Source organism: Anas acuta, chromosome 1 (assembly GCF_963932015.1).
Source record: "Anas acuta chromosome 1, bAnaAcu1.1, whole genome shotgun sequence".
Lineage (NCBI taxonomy): Eukaryota > Metazoa > Chordata > Aves > Anseriformes > Anatidae > Anas > Anas acuta.
Genome location: NC_088979.1, coordinates 192,579,037 through 192,597,865, shown reverse-complemented (window position 1 = coordinate 192,597,865; position 18,829 = coordinate 192,579,037). Strand labels below are relative to the sequence as shown.

Sequence of the window (18,829 nt, the reverse complement as noted above, 5' to 3'; positions counted from 1 at the left end):
CACCAAATTGCATGTCCCTTTGGGGTAATCTCATTCATGTGCCAATTCCCTACTACATACATCACTGTCCAACCTCACTTGTAGAGAGAGTGGGTGTGATTGATCTGATCTCTGGGAATTCAACTGGAATACTCGAGCATATGAGCTGTGTGTCAGCCTGTGGTAAGAGGAGCTGCATGCTGGGTTAGTATAGTTGGCAGAACTCAAGGAAGAATATATTGACACGCAGACATAAAGCTGATCAACATTCTTGTGTCTACAACAAAGAAATGCAAAATGAGGTCCTGAGGGATGCTGAATATATTCTGACAGCATAAAAGCATAATAAATCAAGGCTGGATTAACTGTAGGTGAGCTATTATTCAGCATTTCCCTAAAAAGCTGTGTTGTTGTTTGGTTTTTTTGTTAGAATTTGTTTGCAGAAAGATAAGGAGAAAGAGTACACCTCTCATACATGTAATTAACATCATATTCTCAAAAATGTTCTCAATCTGATGCATTCAAAGTATCTTTGTAAATCCATGCCTAATAGAAAAGTCCTTCAAGCTACCTATGAAAAAGAACAAGTTAATAATCTTGCTTAAAATAGTTTAGTATGAAGTTTTATGAATAAAATACTTAATTGGCAGACAGGCACCATATTTAAATCTATATTTTATGGAATATTTATAAGGGTTTCCAGGTCAAAAAAGATAATTAGCTGTAAATTCAAAAATTAAGAGTCCAGAGCATTAGGAAAAAAAATGGAGAAACCAAATTATGTGCTCTGACACCTGAAACATTTTGTCCAGCCACAGGCATAACAGAGGCAGCCTCTCTTCTGTGTTGCCCCAAACTGCCACAAGTCAGAACTGGAAGAGGTCACCTGTGAAGGTAAAAGGATGAAAATATTAGATCCATTCCTACAGCCCACTACCCAGCCTAGTATCTTCACTCCAAGTACAAGTAGATGATGCTTAGGGAAGGACTATAGAACATGTATGAAATGATTCTTCACCTGCTATAACAACATCCAAACCTCCAGCAGGCAACACTTTTCAGATTTTTTTCATGCTGGAATTTTCATATTTAGGATCCAGAATTACTTTTAGTGATTTATTTGAATGTGCTTATGCTTTTGAAATTCCTGATATGCTATATCAATGGGTTTCAAAAATGAATGTTTACATTATTTCAAGACAAAAATCTTTTTTAATCATAGCTACAGCATAGTAATATTATGATTACTTCCTCATTTTCCATATTATCCCTTATTCTGTTGACCAACATCATATACACCTTTTTCTGCCAATGTTTAGCAATCTATTTCATCTTGCCCTGTAAGGGAGCTCTTCTTCACCTTTGACCATCCTCACTGGCCTCCTCTGAACCATTTATCCGTCTATCACATTCTGGAGGTAAAAGGACTAGAAAAACCTGAAGTTTTTAAAGATATTGGTGCTCCTAAATGACTTAATGATGGTTTCTCCTTTATTCCCTATTCTTTCTCTAATGGTTAACATTCTGTTTGCTTTCTTGACTGGGCTGACATTTCAGAGAACTAACCATAAAGAATGTAAGATATTTCTCTTCAGGGGTAATGGTTAATTTAGAGTGATTGTGTGTGTAATTTTCCACATGCACTGCACTTAGCACTTAGCACTACTGAATTTCACCTGCTGCTTTAACACACAGTATTGTGCTATCTTTCCACAGCTTTTAACATTACATTTAGATTTGACAATCCTGCATGGTATTATGTTGCCTGCAAATCTTATCACACAATCTTCAAGCTCTTCACCAGGCCACTTACAAATATGCTGAACAGAGTAATCACTATGGTAAGGTCTTTTGATTGTGAAAATTGACCACTTATTTCCAACTTTTTTTTTCCCCTTGAATTTAATCTCTTACCTAGAAGACCCTATTCTTTCTCCCATCACAGCAGAGCCTTTACTGAAGAGTTTACTGTTAGAAGCTTTCTGAAAATGTCAGTATACTAACCATATCTCATTTATCTACATAGTCATTGACAGCTTCAGTGGCCAGCAACAGGTCTGTGAGGAATGGCTTCCCTCTACAAAAGCCACACTGATCCTTCCCCCGTATATCATAATTATCCATGTGCCAGCTAACCTTCACCTTCCTTATTGCTTCCATCCGTCTGCTGGAATGAACGTAAGACTCAGTTGGTCACTTTCCAGGACTGTCTTTTAGGACTGGTGTCACACTTGCCACTTCCCATTCCTCTGCTACTAAGCCATTTACCGAAGTAGGCAGCAGATTACATCCTGTAGCTACTAGTTCAGCAGCTTCATATCCAAATTCCTTCAATCATGGATGAGTGCCATGATGAGTACTTCTGGTGGTTTCTTCCTATTCACTTCATCAATTTGTTCTACAATCTTTCCCACTGGCACTGCTGGTGGAGCCAGTTCCTCAATCTCGCCCCTCCGCTGAGCAGGCCCTTTGCAGGGTTTTGGCTGCCCTCCTCTTCAGTGAACATCAATGCAAAGAATTCACCTAATCTTTTTCTTGTGGTCTTTTCTGTCTTGCTATTTTTTGAGATCTTGGTTCTCTGACAGGCTCCACACTTCTGGTATGTTTGAAAGTACATTCTTAGCTCTGTTTTATCAGTCTCCTCCTCAAAATGTTTTCATGGCTTATGTTCAGAGTTTATGTTCTTTTCTGTTTTCCTGTCTGGATACAACTTTGGATGGATCATTCTCCATGAAAACTTATGCCTAGGCTTATGTATAGGATCTTTAAAATCTGCTTGTAAATCTTGAGTTCACTTTGCATTTGCTTAATGGGACTGGCTGAGTCCATCAAGAATACATCAGAAACTATTTTTTTTCCTTTTTTACAGTCTCTACTGATTCCCATCCATGATTGCAGTGGTGAAATAGCTATTAACATTACATTATTCTACACTGAGTCATCCTAGCACTATTTAAAAATGTACTAGTATACACTTTTCTCTAGTAAGTTAATGAATGTTCCTTTTATCTTTGACATCTTTAATTCACATATACATGGATTATTTTTCAGCAATGCTGACGAAGACTTCAGGTGTTCTAGAGTATCATAAGTCCCCTTAGTTGCCAACCACTGCAAACCCTATTTTCGTTCATACACTCCCCATTCTGCACAGACATGCGGTTATGCACTTTCCAGTTTCCAAGTTCTCTTTCAGTAATAGAATTCTAAATTTCTCCCTCTTCTCAGCAAAAGGTGAAAAGGTGGCTTCCCTGCTCAAACAGCTGGATGGCCATCAAACAGAAGAGTTTGTGACTCAATACCTTCATGGGTGGTTGCTTCAAATAGTGCAAGGCACACAACCTTGTAATTCCTCCAAAGAGAAATATTTTTTCTCTTACCAAGATATCCAAGCTACATGTACCTACAATACACTTGAGGAAGTCCAAGACTAGAAATACACCAAGCTATACATTACAAGCGTCAGTACAAATTCTCTGCTGTGAGGAAATTTGCACAGCAGATACCCAGCCTGTGCCTAACACCAGGCAATGATATCAGGGCTTGACATCACTTGGAAATTCACCAAAATAGATGTTCTGGAGCTGCTATTTTGTTCAGTTTCCAAGTACAGACAATCTCTCAGCCTTTTGGACTCATTAACAATAACAACAGCAACAAATATATATGAAAAAAAAGTTCCGTTATAAAAATAGAATGCCCATATAAAAAGTAATTAAGAGTAATTAGTCTCTTTCCTGAGGTTTAATTAGAAAATGCATTAATAAAATGACAGATAGCAATGCCCTCTGCACAAATCATTTGAGGCTGCTTTTATCATTAGATTTCCTCATTTAACATAGAATGAAAATGTGCATATGCAATTAATTTCATTTTGTGCAACAGGGAACTATACACCTGCTTAGAGACGGTTTCTTACAAGCTAGCAGAAGCAAATATACACAAGGCTATCGCAAGTGGTTTAGAAGTATGTTTGAACAAGGAAAAACTTTTATTACAGTAAAGCTATATATATTTCCTTCTGATTTTGCCTACTTCTGAAATTTTGTTTGTATGTGCTGATTGGCTTTATTTTAAACAAGACAGGTAATAATTACTATAAAATATGGCCAGAACAAAGACTCTGCAGCGAAACTCACATGTAATAGCAGCTCTTTATTCTAATGATTCAGAGAAGCTTTACAATTTTCTTTCTAATTAACCTATCAATAGTGATGTCACTTAAACACTCCTTAGGAATATTATCTTCTCATTATTACCAGAAAACATGCTGCCCAATTTTATAGCTCAGTTGTTCTTATGCATGGATGGAGAGTCTGAATTAACTTGAACAGATTTTGTTAAGAGACATTTCCCATACACACAAACTACTTTCACAAATACATTTAAATTGTTAATATTCAACTTTAAAAGCATTAAGTGGAGGGAAGCATTCAGTGTTTACTTTGTGCTTGGACACTGTAAGAGTCTAAGAGAAGAATTCTTCTTGTCGAATGCCATCAGGTCAGGAGAAGCACCGGTAGATGTGGGTAGGCATTTATATCAAAGGGAATGAAAATTCAGCCAGGGCCTCGTTTGATAGGAAGAAAGAAGCATAATGAGAAATTGATGTGTGCAAAAGTTGCCAGATTCATAGCTGGAGAGTGTTTCTTCAGAATAAACACATCTCAGGCAACAGACATGCACACTTACCCAGCCAACTTGCCAGCCTTCAGCTGGTGGGAATGTCTGATCGCTCAGGCTTTGTCATCTCTGCTGAAGACAGCCAGGAAGGTCACAAATCAGAACTGGTGCCGTTTTCTGGGGGGGTGCCACAGTGCAAGGCCTGCCTGTTGGGAGCAGAAAGGGATCCATTGGCTGGTTCACGACTGGCAACCAAACTGCCACAGACCCCATGCAACAACACCTTCAGGTTAACATTTATTCTACAGAGCCAAAGGCAGTCTGTGGCTTTGTGAGATTAAAATATTGTGTTTCAAGTGCTGCACTCTCAAACCTTTCCTGTGCTGTTTGTGCATATAAAACTTGGTGATTAGGATGCACGCATCCTCTCAGGCTGTCGTGAAAAAATTGCACCTGAATGGTGTAGGAGTTGAAGGTGTAATTTTAGGGATGGCTAACTCCACAGACTTTGGGAACTATTTTTTATGTTAATTTCTTGACAAAAAAAAAAATGAAATCTGTAAGTGCAAAGTGACAGAGAAACCAAACACCGTGCAAAATGATGATGTTGCGACATTGAAGCTTATCTTTTGGAATATTCTGGTGTCTCATGCAAAAAGCTTTATATCTCCACAAAAGGCAGCTTGCTGAAATGACTCTTATAAATAAGAAACTGATATTCAAATGTGTCACTTTCCATGAAAGGAGCTAATGCCACAGGGTCATACCCAATAAAGGATTCAGACAGTCAAAGCTTGATGCTACAACACCTGTTAGGTGGCTGGTGTCCCATTAGATGCATAAGGAAGATTAAATGTGTCAGAATGATATACAGGCAGTCTGCAAGAAAAGTATAAAAGGTAACAAGGTAACATAAATATATTAAAATAAATATGAAGAGAAGGAAAGTATAGGTCCATCACTCACTGAGAATGTGGAGGAGGCTGAAATATTCAGTGCTTTCTTTCTATCAATCTTCATTGAGTTATTCAGAAGGACAATTTTCTGAACAGTACACCAATTTCAACAAAAAGAAATGAGTTGAGATAAGATTAAGGAGAAAACTGCTTAAAGAATTTTAAGATTCAAGTCAGCTGAAGTTGTTGATTTTCACGTATGCTCAGTGATTTAGAGAAAGTAATTTCTAGACTATTAGTAACAATCTCCAAGAACTCATGGAGGACAAGAAAGTTGGTAGCAGACTAGAGAAAAGCAAACATATCCCTTACTTTTAAAATACATTAGCAGACTAAAATTCCTTTAACTTTCATTCCCAGAAATAATCTGTGGCAAGTTATCAAAAAGTTGAAAAAAATAACACATAAGTTGTGAAAAACAAACCTTGTCATATCAGTCTAGTTTTCTTTTTTATTTTCATTTTTATTTCTTTGTGCAACAATGGGATAGAGAAGGTATGAGGCATCTTCTTTTCACCTTTCAAAAGCAGCTTGTAGGAAATTCACAGTCAGGATGGGGAAATAATGACTCTCAAAGGATGTTCTGAATGCTTTGTTCCTGAAGGAGGATTACAAGTGTGAAATTACAAGTGTGGTTCTGAAGGGTCTGCGATGAAACCAGCTCAATTCAATAATTTCATCAATAACTAGAGAGTTATTGGTAAATAGTAACATTTCTTAATGCCAAGAGGTTATTAGAAGTCTTAGAAGGCTTTGAGGAACTGACTTAGATTTCAAAATGAACTTTTCATACTGAAGCACTCAATATGATAAAATTCACTGAAGTGCACTGTGTTTCTTTAAGGGTAGCAAAATTAGATGTGCAGTTTAAAATAAGGGGTAACTGTCTAGATAAGACTGCAGGGAAGTCTTGGAATCATAGAATCACAGAATCACAGAATGGTTTGGGTTGGAGGGGACCTTAAAGATCACCCAGTTCTAAACCCCTGCCATGGGCAAGGACTCCTCCCACCAGACCAGGTTTCCCAAAGTCCCATCCAGCCTGGCCTTGAACACCTCCAAGGATGGAGCATCCATAGCTTCTCTCAGCAACCTGTTCCAGTGCCTCACCACCCTCAGAGTAAAGAGTCCAGGCTAATCATGAGTCACAGATTTGATGTGCGACAAACATGCAAAAATCTTATTCTGGGAGCATTATTAACAAGATTGTTTCTCCCACATGGGAAGATTTTTATCATTTTGATCAGTTTTGCTTACCCCCTAGCTTAATATTATCTACAGTTTTGAGACTGTGTACAGACTTGGAAGTACCCAGAAGAGAATTACCAAGAAAAGGTCATGTGTGGCATAAAACTGCAGGAACCAACCTCTGATCCTGAAAAGAGAGTAACTTCAATATGCGGGTATACCTGAGCTCCTCTTCAACAATTACTGGGTTTTAAACAGGCAGAAATAGCCTCAGCACAAAATTCCATGTCTTTCCCTCTCTCCAGTGAATGATCTACACTAGCAGTATCTGTCAAGAGTCACACAAGAAGCTTTTGCTTTAAGACAAGGTTTTGCTTTCTGAAAATAGCCACCTAAGTAGAGAGAGAGACAGCCTCCTGTATCAAACGTCACAGGGCTGGGGGAAGGCAAGCAGGTTTTAAATGTTAACTGGAAAAAAAAGTAAAAAATAAATAAAAAATACAGAATAAGAACCCATACCTTATTAGACACAGGGGAAACCAGTTCTCAGTCAAGGTTTTCTCTTTTGTAAGAATTCCCTAGATAGGGGGAAGTCTAATTGAAGCTTTTCTAAGGGCAAGAGCATTCATAACATTTCTCTTCTGTGTTGTTTTCCATATCTAATCAGACCTGGGTTTGTGCTGCACAGGCAGCATGTTTCATTTATACATCAGTCAGCCACAATACACAAATGCATGGAAAACAAATAACCCACGGCTCCTGCCACTATTTATTTTCACTCTGGTCTCAAATCTTGTAATGGAAATTTCAGAGTACCTAATTTTTGCATACTTGTTTCTCTCCCCTCCTTCAGTCACATAACCGGAATGCTAGGCTTTAATATATATATTTTTTTTAAGTTTTCCAAAGTTATTTGCACATATGATTTTATATTAAAAAGAGGGAATTATTAAATCAGCTACTTGCTGACTATAGAGAAAAAAAAATACTGAAATACAGAAAAGGTTACACTAATACAAGATAGTTCCTGTATATTGACCAATGAGAACAGAATAAAGGCAAACAGCAAGGGAAAATATGGCATTAACTTAACCTTTTTACATATTAAACTGTATTAAAATCTCCTCCTGTCTTTCTGCTCAGGAGTGTAGAAGATTTTATTTGAAGGACTGTGCGTGCACTGAACAGCTTTCATCATTACTCATTTTAAAGGCTATATATCAAGGAGTGTTAAAAACACCTCCTTCATTTGATCTAATCTGGCACTTCTTCTCTCAAAACATGTTAACAAGATCATTTTAAATACCTTCTGCAAAACATGGTATATCCAGGCAACATGGCACAAAAAGGAGCTATATTTAAGCCTCTGCAAAATCTGACTTGACTTTTACAGGATTTCTATGAGGATTTAATTGTTTCACGACATTTAGAAGCAGGTTTTCCCAAACTGGTGGAATTTTGTCTGTGTTTGGCCTTACTAACATTCTTGTAGGGAGAGTACAATAAATCCATCTTTCATGTTTGTGCTGCAGAAGTGGCAATACGGATTTTCTGGTTTTGTTTTGTGTGTGTGCAGCTACATCCTACCAGCACTGCAAAAGTCAGGGTGACACGAACAGACCTGCATGGACAAACCCAGTGGAGATCACTGCATGATCCAAAGAGTACCTCTGCTGCATGTCACATTGGCCTGGATATCATCAGAAGTGTCTAAAAATCTGTACTGCATGCTACATACATGTCCATTCCTCCTAAAGGAGACAATCCTCTAAGAAAGAAATTTGCGCTGCAAAAATAAGGCCTTTTGACACTAAATAATCCTGATTTTTTTCCTCCACTGCTCAGCCTACAGAAAATAAAGAGCACGATAGCAAGGCTCAGAGGTTTTATTCGGATCAATGACTTTTTAGTTAAATAAAGTACTGAAAGAGATTGCGTACAGTATCCTGGGAGAGTTCTTAAAATAGGCTGCAACTCCTATTGACAAGGTATGAATTCTTATAGAGAAACTGCCATAGTGCTTTTAGTAACATCTTTTCTGAACAAAAGTAGGGACTAGATGACTTCTTGACATCCCTTCCAGTTTTCTTTGATGCTAGGAGTCTTGTTGACATCTCATATTATGCACATTTATTTGGTAAATACTATATTTCAGACTCGGGAAGGAAGGAAAGCCTCTGGAGGATTATGCTTTCAGTTGACAGAAATACAATAGTAGCAAAGAAAGCATATAAAACAGAAAACATTTCAATGTCCAAGGCCAGCAAAGAGCTGGTTTTGTTAGGAGAGGCTTGTGAGAGGAAAGGGAAGTACCCATCATCTTGAAAACTGTATAGCCTCTTTAAAACCCTCTCTCAGATGCGTGCAGCATCGCTATTTTAGTGAGTTGGATCTGCTCAGCTCCCCACAGTGAGGAGGCTGTAGATGCAGACCAAGGCAGGTGTGATCCCACCGAGCAGATGTGCTCTCGTGACACTGATAAATGAGTTTCCTGAGCCCACCCATCTGAGACCCTTGAGCAGCTCTTGGATGCACGTCACCTGGACCAACACTGGGATCTTCACACGAGTCAACAGGGCTTGGAGGCATCCTCAGTGCAGCTGCAAAACCTTCCTTCCAAAGGCTGTGGTGCTGTGAATGCTGGGCTGGCATCACCTCACCATGCTGCTCACTGAACCATCACACAAAACAAGTGTGTGGCCGTGGTGCTGCAGTACCAAGCAAGCTGTACAGCTGCTGCTTGCTCCATGTGCTGCTGCCTACTGTGCATGACCATGGAAAGGAAGTGCTCCCCTATTTAGTGAGGGATTTCTAGCATCCAAAGCCAGCTCTTCTCACTGAGCAGAGCAGAGGCAGAACATCCCAGCAGGAGACAAGGCAGGGAAGGAGATTGGGGTGACACAGGCATCAGTGCCCTGCTTCGCAGCCAGAGAAATAGAGGCAGAGAAGTACCAATGAGGCTAACTGGCTGCAATGCAGTGGGGAAATCAGTGGCAGAAATCTGTAATCAGAGCTGTGAGGACTGCTGCTCTGAATGGACATCCCAGCAAAAACCACCTGTAGGTAAATAGTTCAAAACATCTTCCTGAGAATCCGGAAGATGTGCATGGTCTGTGCAGTGGCAGCCACAGCAGCTTACCTTTCCTTCTTTCCTAGCTTGCTTCATGATAATTCTAAACCTGGTGTGAAACTTTGCTACCAAGATTTGGATAGTCCAATGGCAGATCTCAGTATTTGCACCCTGACCCTCTCTTTTCTCTATGAAAGCAGCCAGTTACATGCAGCAACAGTCTTCTCAGGCCAGCACAACACTTCAAGCTGAAGTGTAGCATGGGTAGCATGTTTCCAGTGATTCCAACATATCAAGTGGTTCAAAAAAACTCTTACGTATACAAGGCACAATAGAGGTTATAAGCACGTTACACTGATTTCAGCAGAAGATGAGCAGCATTTGATACGCCCCATTCAGAATCCATCTCAGAGGTTATTTAATCTGCCAGTGATATCCCTCAGACAGACAGGAACAAATTTGCCTTGATGTGTCTGTCTGTCATTCCAGTAATCTGTGATTCATTGAATATGTCTCTTTCTGAAATGCTCATTTTCCTGCAATTCTGTCTGACTCGATGTTCTTCTTACCTGACAGGTAGGAGATCAAATAATTGAAATCAATGGAGAAAGCACAAGGGACATGACACATGCCAGAGCAATAGAGCTAATCAAGTCTGGTGGCAGGAGAGTGCGACTGTTGTTGAAACGCGGAACAGGCCAGGTCCCTGAATATGGTGGGTTTTCATCTTTACATTTTTCTATTTGCATGCACCTATATAAATTTGCTTTGGTGTTAAGTAGCAGATTGATATATCGTCATGTGCTGGGGCACATTAAGTATGGACTTAAGTACTTACCTAAGTACAGGTGGACTTATTCACATTTAAGTGCTTTCTTGGCTCAAGACCCTATATATGTACTTCACTGTCCTCAGCTGCCCTCCTGACACAGGCAATGGCTTAGAAGATGTGCATTGGAGGAAGCACTTTGAACTCTTTAGGGGACATCTCTGAGTGTGCTGGGAGTTGCTGATTTGCCTGTAAGCTGTCTTTTCTTTCCTCTATTGGTACTTCTCTGAACATTTTGAATCACAGCAGCTCAGATCTAAACTCAAAGCATTAAAAAGAATGTACTTCCTTGATAACCCCACCCACAGTATTATCTCTGACAGTATACACAGTTGATCATGTAGAAGTTAACTCTGAATAGAAAAGGAGATTTCTCAACATGGTCAGAAAGCAAGATCCATTCTTCTCACATTTTGTTTCTGGGACTTTTCTGGGACTTCAAATATTTCAAACTGTGAGTTACTTAGATAATATAAGATCTTAATGTGATGACAAGAAATAAAAATAAATTACCCAAAGATCATTCAAAGACAAAAAAAAAAAAAACAAAAAACTTTTTGAATGGAAATCAAGTCTTACAGATCTTATTCTAAAATACAGCATGACATTCATATATTTACATAAGTTCTACGATATCCAAAACTGAGCCTTAAATATCTCAGCAAAAGGCTTGTTTTTTGTTTTTGTAAATGATCATTCCGTAACTTCCTTATCCTAGAACATCCAATTTCCAATGTTCTGTTTGAAGTTCCAATGTAATTTCCTATTAAAATCAGTAATTGCAGTATGTATGAAAATGCAAAGTAATACTTAGGCTTAAATGTAGGTTCAAGTCAGCCTTTGCTATCAACATAAATTCAATACCTCTATTGGAGACGTTAGTCAGTTCCACTGAAAGCCAGTGCTTTGCCAGCTGTCAGTCTATGTAGTAATTGTACCATTTTCCCCTCTGAACTAGAGACAATCCTGTGGCTGAGGCAATACTTGGCAAAGTGTTTGTTGCATTTTTACCAGCTTTCAGGAGTTTCTCAGCTCACCTGATGATAAAGTCAGCCAGTCGTATTTTTTATGAGTGAGAACAAAGCCAGAATAGCTAACAGTGATTATGATAAATTGGTACAAAGATATTTAATATCAATTTTAGCCAATATATAACCCCTCCAGGGAGAACTCCAGCAGAGATTCAGATAACCTCCAAACTTGATTTATAGAGAGAGGTGCAACATTTTTAATGAAAGAGCAAACAAAAGTCCATGACTGACTTAGCAATAGTAATCCTTCTCAAATAGCAAAGGCATGTACCAGCCGTTCTCTCATCCCTCAGAAAATGATTTAATATAATGGGGGTCACAGGAGGCTGTTGAGAGCAAAGAATCCATACCAGATCTGATTACAGTTCAGAGCCTTTCCAAATCTGACTTTCTTAAGATCCCAGTTCCGGATGACTCATAAACCTAGGCTTATGGCAGATCTTAAAATAAATGTATATGTTTATGCAATCTTATAGATCTGTACCTTATTCCAGAGTCATAAGACATTGTAAATAGATGGAAAAAAAATGTGTTTATAGCATTGTTCTGAGAAAACAAATCCCCCAACAGGTATAAAAGAGCACAAGCTTTCCCTTTCCCAAAAGTACCCAAGTAGGAAATACAAATAAACCACTACAAATATAGGCACAGCTTGTAGTGATAACAGAAAAAAATGATGTGACTTCACAGGACTGTTTAAAGCTTTGCTCACCATTTGAAAAGTCATTTGGAAGGCTTAGAGGAAAGGCTGTGTCAAAATGCAGATGACTGTGATATAAGTACTAAGGCACTCTTGGCACTAAGGCACTTGATTTGGTGTTGGGAGTCAGTAGGTCAGGTTGACGGTTGTACTTGATGATCTTGAAGGTTTTTTCCAACCTAGATTGTTTTATTCTATGATTCTGGTTCTATGATTCTGATTCTATGATTCCGTAATATTTGCTACCAGGAAAGAGTTAAACGTTTTCCTAGCTGCACCCCCAGCTTACTGCTCCTTATGAGAGAAGAACTAAGCAACAGTGCTTGAAATCCATGTTTGCCTACTGCACTGAAAAGCAGAAGTGTTCAGAAATCCCTTTGTAGCGTTAACACAACCTACAGAAAGTATAACAGCAGAGGATAACATCCACGTGTCTGCAGTTCTTAATGTGAACATGACACAGGCAGAGAAATGTTAAGACTGTGTCCAGTCTGCAGATAGAATGGAAACAAAATAAGAAGATGAAATTATCTGAGATATTCAAATCCTCCCTATTTAATTTCCAATGCAATGAGAAGTGTTAATAGAACAAAAAGAAGGTGCACATAAAAATCAACAGCACCCTCTTAGGAAGTTGAAAACAGAAGATAACAAATAGAAATGATTAAAACCAAAGGGCATTCCTCAAGAAAGCCAGAACCTCAAAGATAAGTCAGTGCACTGCAAAGAGCATCTGTCAGCGTATTGTTGACAGAAAAGATTTTTTTTCCAAATAGTGGGAAACTGAACACAAAGAAGATTGTGACAATAACTCAAGGACAAAGTGGTCCTGAGGACATAAGACAAATTAGTCCAAACTTAGTAGTTCCCTTTTCTTCCTACCAGAACCACACAGCTGAGCTGTAACAAGACTAATTGCAGATTTTACTGAAAGAATCAGCCTTTTTTATTTTTAGCAAGCACATCAGAAATATTCTTATCATCATCAGTGTCCAGTTCTATACCCCTTCAATGGGAAATAAGATTTCATTGAGTATCAAAATGCAAGGCTGCAGGACTGAGCTAGCATCTGGATTGCAATGGTGCAAAAGAGTAGGGAGGAATGCAAACAAAGAGGAGGGGTATCAGGATCCTTTCCTGGTGAAAAATCAGGGCTTCCCAACTCAGCTGTAGTAATGCTGCATTTTGAGTCCTTTCCAACAGCAATGACATTCAGACTCACGGCATTAAGAAGGAAGCTTACCTAGAATAGCTGAAACCAAATGGCCAAAAAATGCCACGTTATTGTCTTTCATTCTTCTACTTTTTATTTGTGTGATATAATTAATTCTTTTTAAATTCCGGAACCATTGTTCTGTTAGTGCAAAATATGACAGTATGTACTTAAGTACAAGAAATACCACTGTAGGAATGATGATATGATTGGCATCAGTAAAAGCAGTGTTAAGGAAAAGACATCAGTGATAAGAAAGTGATCAGTGAAACAGAAGAATGTGTATTGAAAAGTAGAAAGCATTCAGCAAAGAAACTGAAAGCACCCCTGAGAGGGTGTAAATCTCCTGAATGAGTTATGCTTGTTTATACCACCTGGAAATCTGTCCCTATAAGTACATCCCAGGAAAACCTGGATGAGCTGAGGCATTGCTTAAACCTGGGGGAAGGAAAAGAGTGCTGCAAATGCACCATTTACCTCAAGTCTGGCTGCTGATTGTGCTTGGAAAAAAATTCCAGAGATCCTAGAGCCCTTCAGAGAGAGAAGTCCCCACGTAGCCAGAAATCCTATGCTAGCGCACCCTGCTCTATCAGAATATATGTGAAGGAGCAGGGATATGATTAATGTTCTGAAATGGAAGCTGATTTCACAGCAGAGTGCAGCAAAAGAAGCTTAGAAAACAGATGTTTTATCAGCCAGAATCTCAGAACATGTTTGCTGAGGATAAGGGTAGCCAGAGAAACTGGGCTTCCACAGAAGGTGAATTACCGCAGCTCATCCAACCCCAAAGAACAGCAGCATCATGTTTCACAGGAAATAGCCTGCCAGATATGTTCTGCAAAGAAGCAAGATCACTGTGAGAAATTGGATTACTGTGGAAGAAATAGTAGAGGTGCTGCTGGGGATCCCAACCATATATAGCGCGCTTAGTGCCCAGGGAGTCCTGCTGCAGGGAACACGAGGTCCCGCACACACCACGAGACAAAATGCACAGCCAAAGCTTTATCTCTGAGCACTTCTCAGCCCAGCATTAAATACAACTTGATTAAAACAGCAGACCAAGATTTTTTCTCAAAATGGCTGCTTAATTCCCTGTTTATGCATCTGTCTGAGAGGTTATTGACTTCAGCAGGAGATACTGGGTGCTCACTCTGTGGGAGCCTAATTACAGGCACTGTATTTTACAGGCCTTAGCCACTGCTGTACAAACACCATCAGAAACACATCTATATTGCGCAGCCAAGCATTAGGATGAAGAGGCATCCCTAAAGGCAAAATGTGGGAAAAAAGCGTTCACAAAATCCAAAGATAGTAACATTCAAGTTTAAATAAAACTAACAAATCGCAGCCTCCCCATCCAGCAATGAGCTCTGCAAGAGGCAAGTTAACTCTAATGACAGATCAGCCCCAGGAAGCTGCAGTTTTCTCTGAGAACAACCACTATTTTTCCCTAAATATCAATGGAAGAAGGTCCCTAGGAAAACCTGTGATAATTCACTCTTAGTCTCAGCAATCCTGGCAACTTGCTTCTTCTGGCTTGCTGCTCCTAGCATTTCCTTTTATTACACAAAACTATATTAAAATATGTGAGTCATTAGAAAGATCTCAAAGTAATAAATTTTACAGCCAAATAATTGCAAACAAGGAAAAAAGGTGAAGGACTCTGAGGCATGGTTAGACCTTGAATGGTGACTTGTGGGTGGACTCCATCTCTCTGGTAAGGCACAACCTCCATCCCCAGCCTGCTTCCCTTCTGGTGCTGAAGAGGGAGGAAGAACACTGAACCTGTAAGGAACATCTAGACAAAAGTTTGTTTGGTTCCCTTCCTGCTTTCACAGTAGGACTTTAAAACCATACTTTCTATCAAGTTTGGTAGTTTCCCACTTAGTCTTAAGTTGCCCAACACCTCCTGCAGAAAGCTAGAAGTTTTAGAGACTCCAGCCCATTCACAGCAAGGTTTTTGAAAACCTTTCCATTGCCCTGCCCTGGAAATCTGGGTCTGGCCTTGTTCCTGCTGTTCCTGGAGGACCAGAGTCAGCAAGGTCTGGTGAACAAGATGTCTGTGTCTCATGGCTGGTTGGCACTTCATGGCTCTGCATAGTGGTTGCTCTTCACCTCTCTCTTTCACCTTGTTTGACATTGTTAAAAGACATGTCCTGTTAAAAAGACATGTATCATTGTGTGTTTTCAAGATGTGTTGAGGCTAAATCATGTAGAAAACTCACCCTGTTGGTTTAAGACGTTATTTTGCAGAGCTAGAGTTTAGATTCATTTTTGATTATTTAAGGGAGGACAAGCTGTGTACATAACAAGTAAAGTTCCAGTATACACAAAGTCGTTGCTGGTTAACAAACAAAAAGTACAAGTTATCTAGCAGCAAGCCATTTTTGAAGGGTCTTGAAGAAACTTAGTTCATGTTTGAGCACTATGCCACTGACTAAACCAAAAAAATGTCAGAGTTGTTACCAATGTAAGGATTTTTCATACAAATTGGCACAGTTCTGAAATTTTTAAACCCTTTGCTTTTCATTTAACTCCTTCAAAAAGCACCTCAAGATGTACTCCATATCCACAGTCCAAGTGACTCTACCTCCTGAATATATATGCATAGTAGTTGAAATTATTCACTAATATTTAGACTTACAGCATGCTTATTTGTCTTCGCTTTACAGAAATACTTCTTTCCTGTTACTTTTAAGCTTTTTACTCGGTTGTTCTAAGCATACTAAGAATTCTCTGCTCTAACAATAGTGAAATATCTTTATGTCACTGGTTCTGTTAATTCTAATGATTGGTCCTAGGCTGTTCCTCCCCTTCCTTTAGGAATGGTACCTTCCAGTCTCTCCATGTGCATGAAAAGTGACAAGCATGGGTCCCCATATTTCTACTTATTGGGCCACCCTAAAGACACGGTTTGTAAACTCTGCATGTATATTATCTTTCTCTAATATGCTTTTGTTTCTCACAATTGTTAATTGAGTCTTTTCCAGCTTTTTCTTACACACTAGTTCTCTAAGTAGTTTCTAAGCATTCAGCTCTCCTCTCATAAAAGATTATCTTAGATATTGAAGCACCCCTGCATTTTACAAAAGTCTTTTAATATACTACATCACTTATAGATAGTTCTTTAAGTTCCAATACTGCTAGTGCAAGAAACACATCAATAAGTCTGCCATATATCTGCTTGTTCTCATTACAAAAATTAATGGTATGAATATGACATTTCAGGTAGCAAACCTTAAACTACGGAGAGCCAAAGCCATAATTATCCTCTTCCTTATGGTACTTGGCTTCCAAAAATATTACTGATTTGAAGGTGGAAGTTAGATAATGATCTCAAACCATATTTATATGCAGCCTCTTGAAGAAATAACTAATGTAAAATTGAAGACTATTTGGAGCACTCTGTAATGCAATACACATTTTTTAAACCTGGTGGCTATGCGGAATTTACACATAGCACTTTGCACTTGATTTCAAGCAATTTTCTTCATAAATCAGATCCTACTGCACAGGTTGTTCAGATACATCAAATTTGTAATACATGGTCACAGACCAGAAATGATACCTGGAAAGTAAAGGAAAAGAAAAATGTATTTTTCATATTTTTTATTGATTGCTGTCATCACAGAAAACTCAGAAGTGTTCAGATGAATTCAGTCTCCCTGCTGTTATTGACTTTGCACACTGTAGTGTATTTGCTATAATTATAAGGCAAGTCTCACGCTATTGAAGCAGACAGATTGGAAATAGAAAGGAAGCTATTCCCAAAGGTATTCTCCAGCCTCTGTGCTTTGAGCAGTTCCTCCAGTATAACCCCCATCAGCAATCTGTGTTTAAGTGACCAATTTTGGGCATGCAAATCAGGATAATCTAATCAATTGCTTGCAGGTGTTTCCAGTTACAGGTTATTTCCAGCTTGTGTCTACAAGGAAGAATTTTTGGAAAGCAGACATGCCCCCGTATTTTGCTAGTGCAGAACTAGACGCATCTAGAGGCCATTTGAAAAATTGCACCAATGTAGTTCAAGAGTTTGTACTGTACACTGGTGTCTTTCCCCACCAGAAACTAGTCTGAGGAACTTCTTCATTACTGTGAGGCCTGTGTAGTGTAAAACTCTGAATTGCACCAGTCCTTGTAGTCATCCTTACCTTACTTCTGCTTTGCCGTCTTAGGCACATAGAGAAAAGTAGGTCAAAGGATCATGAGGATAGAAGTCCAGCCTGGTGGTAGGGCCAATTTGCAAGTCTCAGTTGTCACACACAGGATGCTCAGTGAGTTGTAGTTCCACCACAAGTGTTAGACATTAATAACCATTACTTTCTATGCATTACTTTTATTTATTTTTTTTTCTCCTGTAGAATAACAGACACAGGAAATAAGTCTTCCTGAAATAAGTAGAAATGCAGATCCTCTATAAATATATCTCAAGTCAGTTTTGCACAGTCACACAGATTATTTATTGGGCAGAAAGTTTTGGGACAGAACTTTTCCCAGCAAACTATATCCATAAATCAAATGTAATTCATTTTGGGTCAACACCAAAACCAAAACACCCGACTGATTTAAAGAAAAAAAAAAAAAAAAGTAATGTCAAGACAAATAAAAACATCTGTGTTATAAAGTGTGTTGCTTTCAGGTGTTTTTAATGGAACAGCTTGGTTAGCCAGGGAGGGATTTTCCTAAAGAGACAGTTTTGCAGGGAGGCTGCAACCAAAATAGTGGCTATTCTACCTTCATAATGAAAGACACATCTATTAGAGCACTGACTGAGGATGTGAATCAAATTTCCTGTTGCAGAACAGATATAACCCTTCTGGCATGTCTTAGGAGAGGTCCTTACCTGGGGTCCCTACCTGGTCCCTACACCTACCTGGGCAGTCTGCTCTGAGGAACCTGCTTTGTCAGGGGGTTTGGACCCGATGATCTATCGAGGTCCCTTCCAACCCCTACAGTTCTGTGATTCTACCATAGCATTATAGGGCAACCTGTTATGAGTCTGCATTTCTCTCACAGAAATTGTTCCATTTTGTATAAATCCTTATTTATTGAAGAAGATCAGTGGGCTTTCCTGAAGTTAGATATAACACAGGAAAGATGCAGATGCTGGAAGGTAGTTTAGAAAGTACACCCAGATCAAGTGACATCTGGCTAAATTCTGTGCTTTCTTGCACCACGGGTTTGGTATCCCTAACTAATGGCAATTGCATTTATATTTGCAAAAATGCATGAACAATTTG

At 39.0% G+C, this 18,829-nt stretch overlaps 1 protein-coding gene across 16 annotated transcripts in view; it reads left to right on the top strand.

The window, feature by feature from the left end:
- The window catches only part of MAGI2 (membrane associated guanylate kinase, WW and PDZ domain containing 2), a 758,260-nt gene that overhangs the window by 724,043 nt on the left and 15,388 nt on the right, over positions 1–18,829 (top strand). For 12 of the 16 annotated variants that reach the window (XM_068669894.1, XM_068669893.1, XM_068669891.1 and 9 more), the window contains one exon: positions 10,393–10,531. The exons of 1 other annotated variant lie outside the window; for it this stretch is intronic. In XM_068669894.1, coding sequence (XP_068525995.1) covers positions 10,393–10,531 — 139 coding nt within the window. Of the gene's footprint in view, positions 1–10,392; positions 10,532–16,390; positions 16,502–18,829 lie in introns of all 16 variants that reach the window. 3 more of the 16 variants (XM_068669899.1, XM_068669897.1, XM_068669898.1) reach the window with 2 other exon arrangements.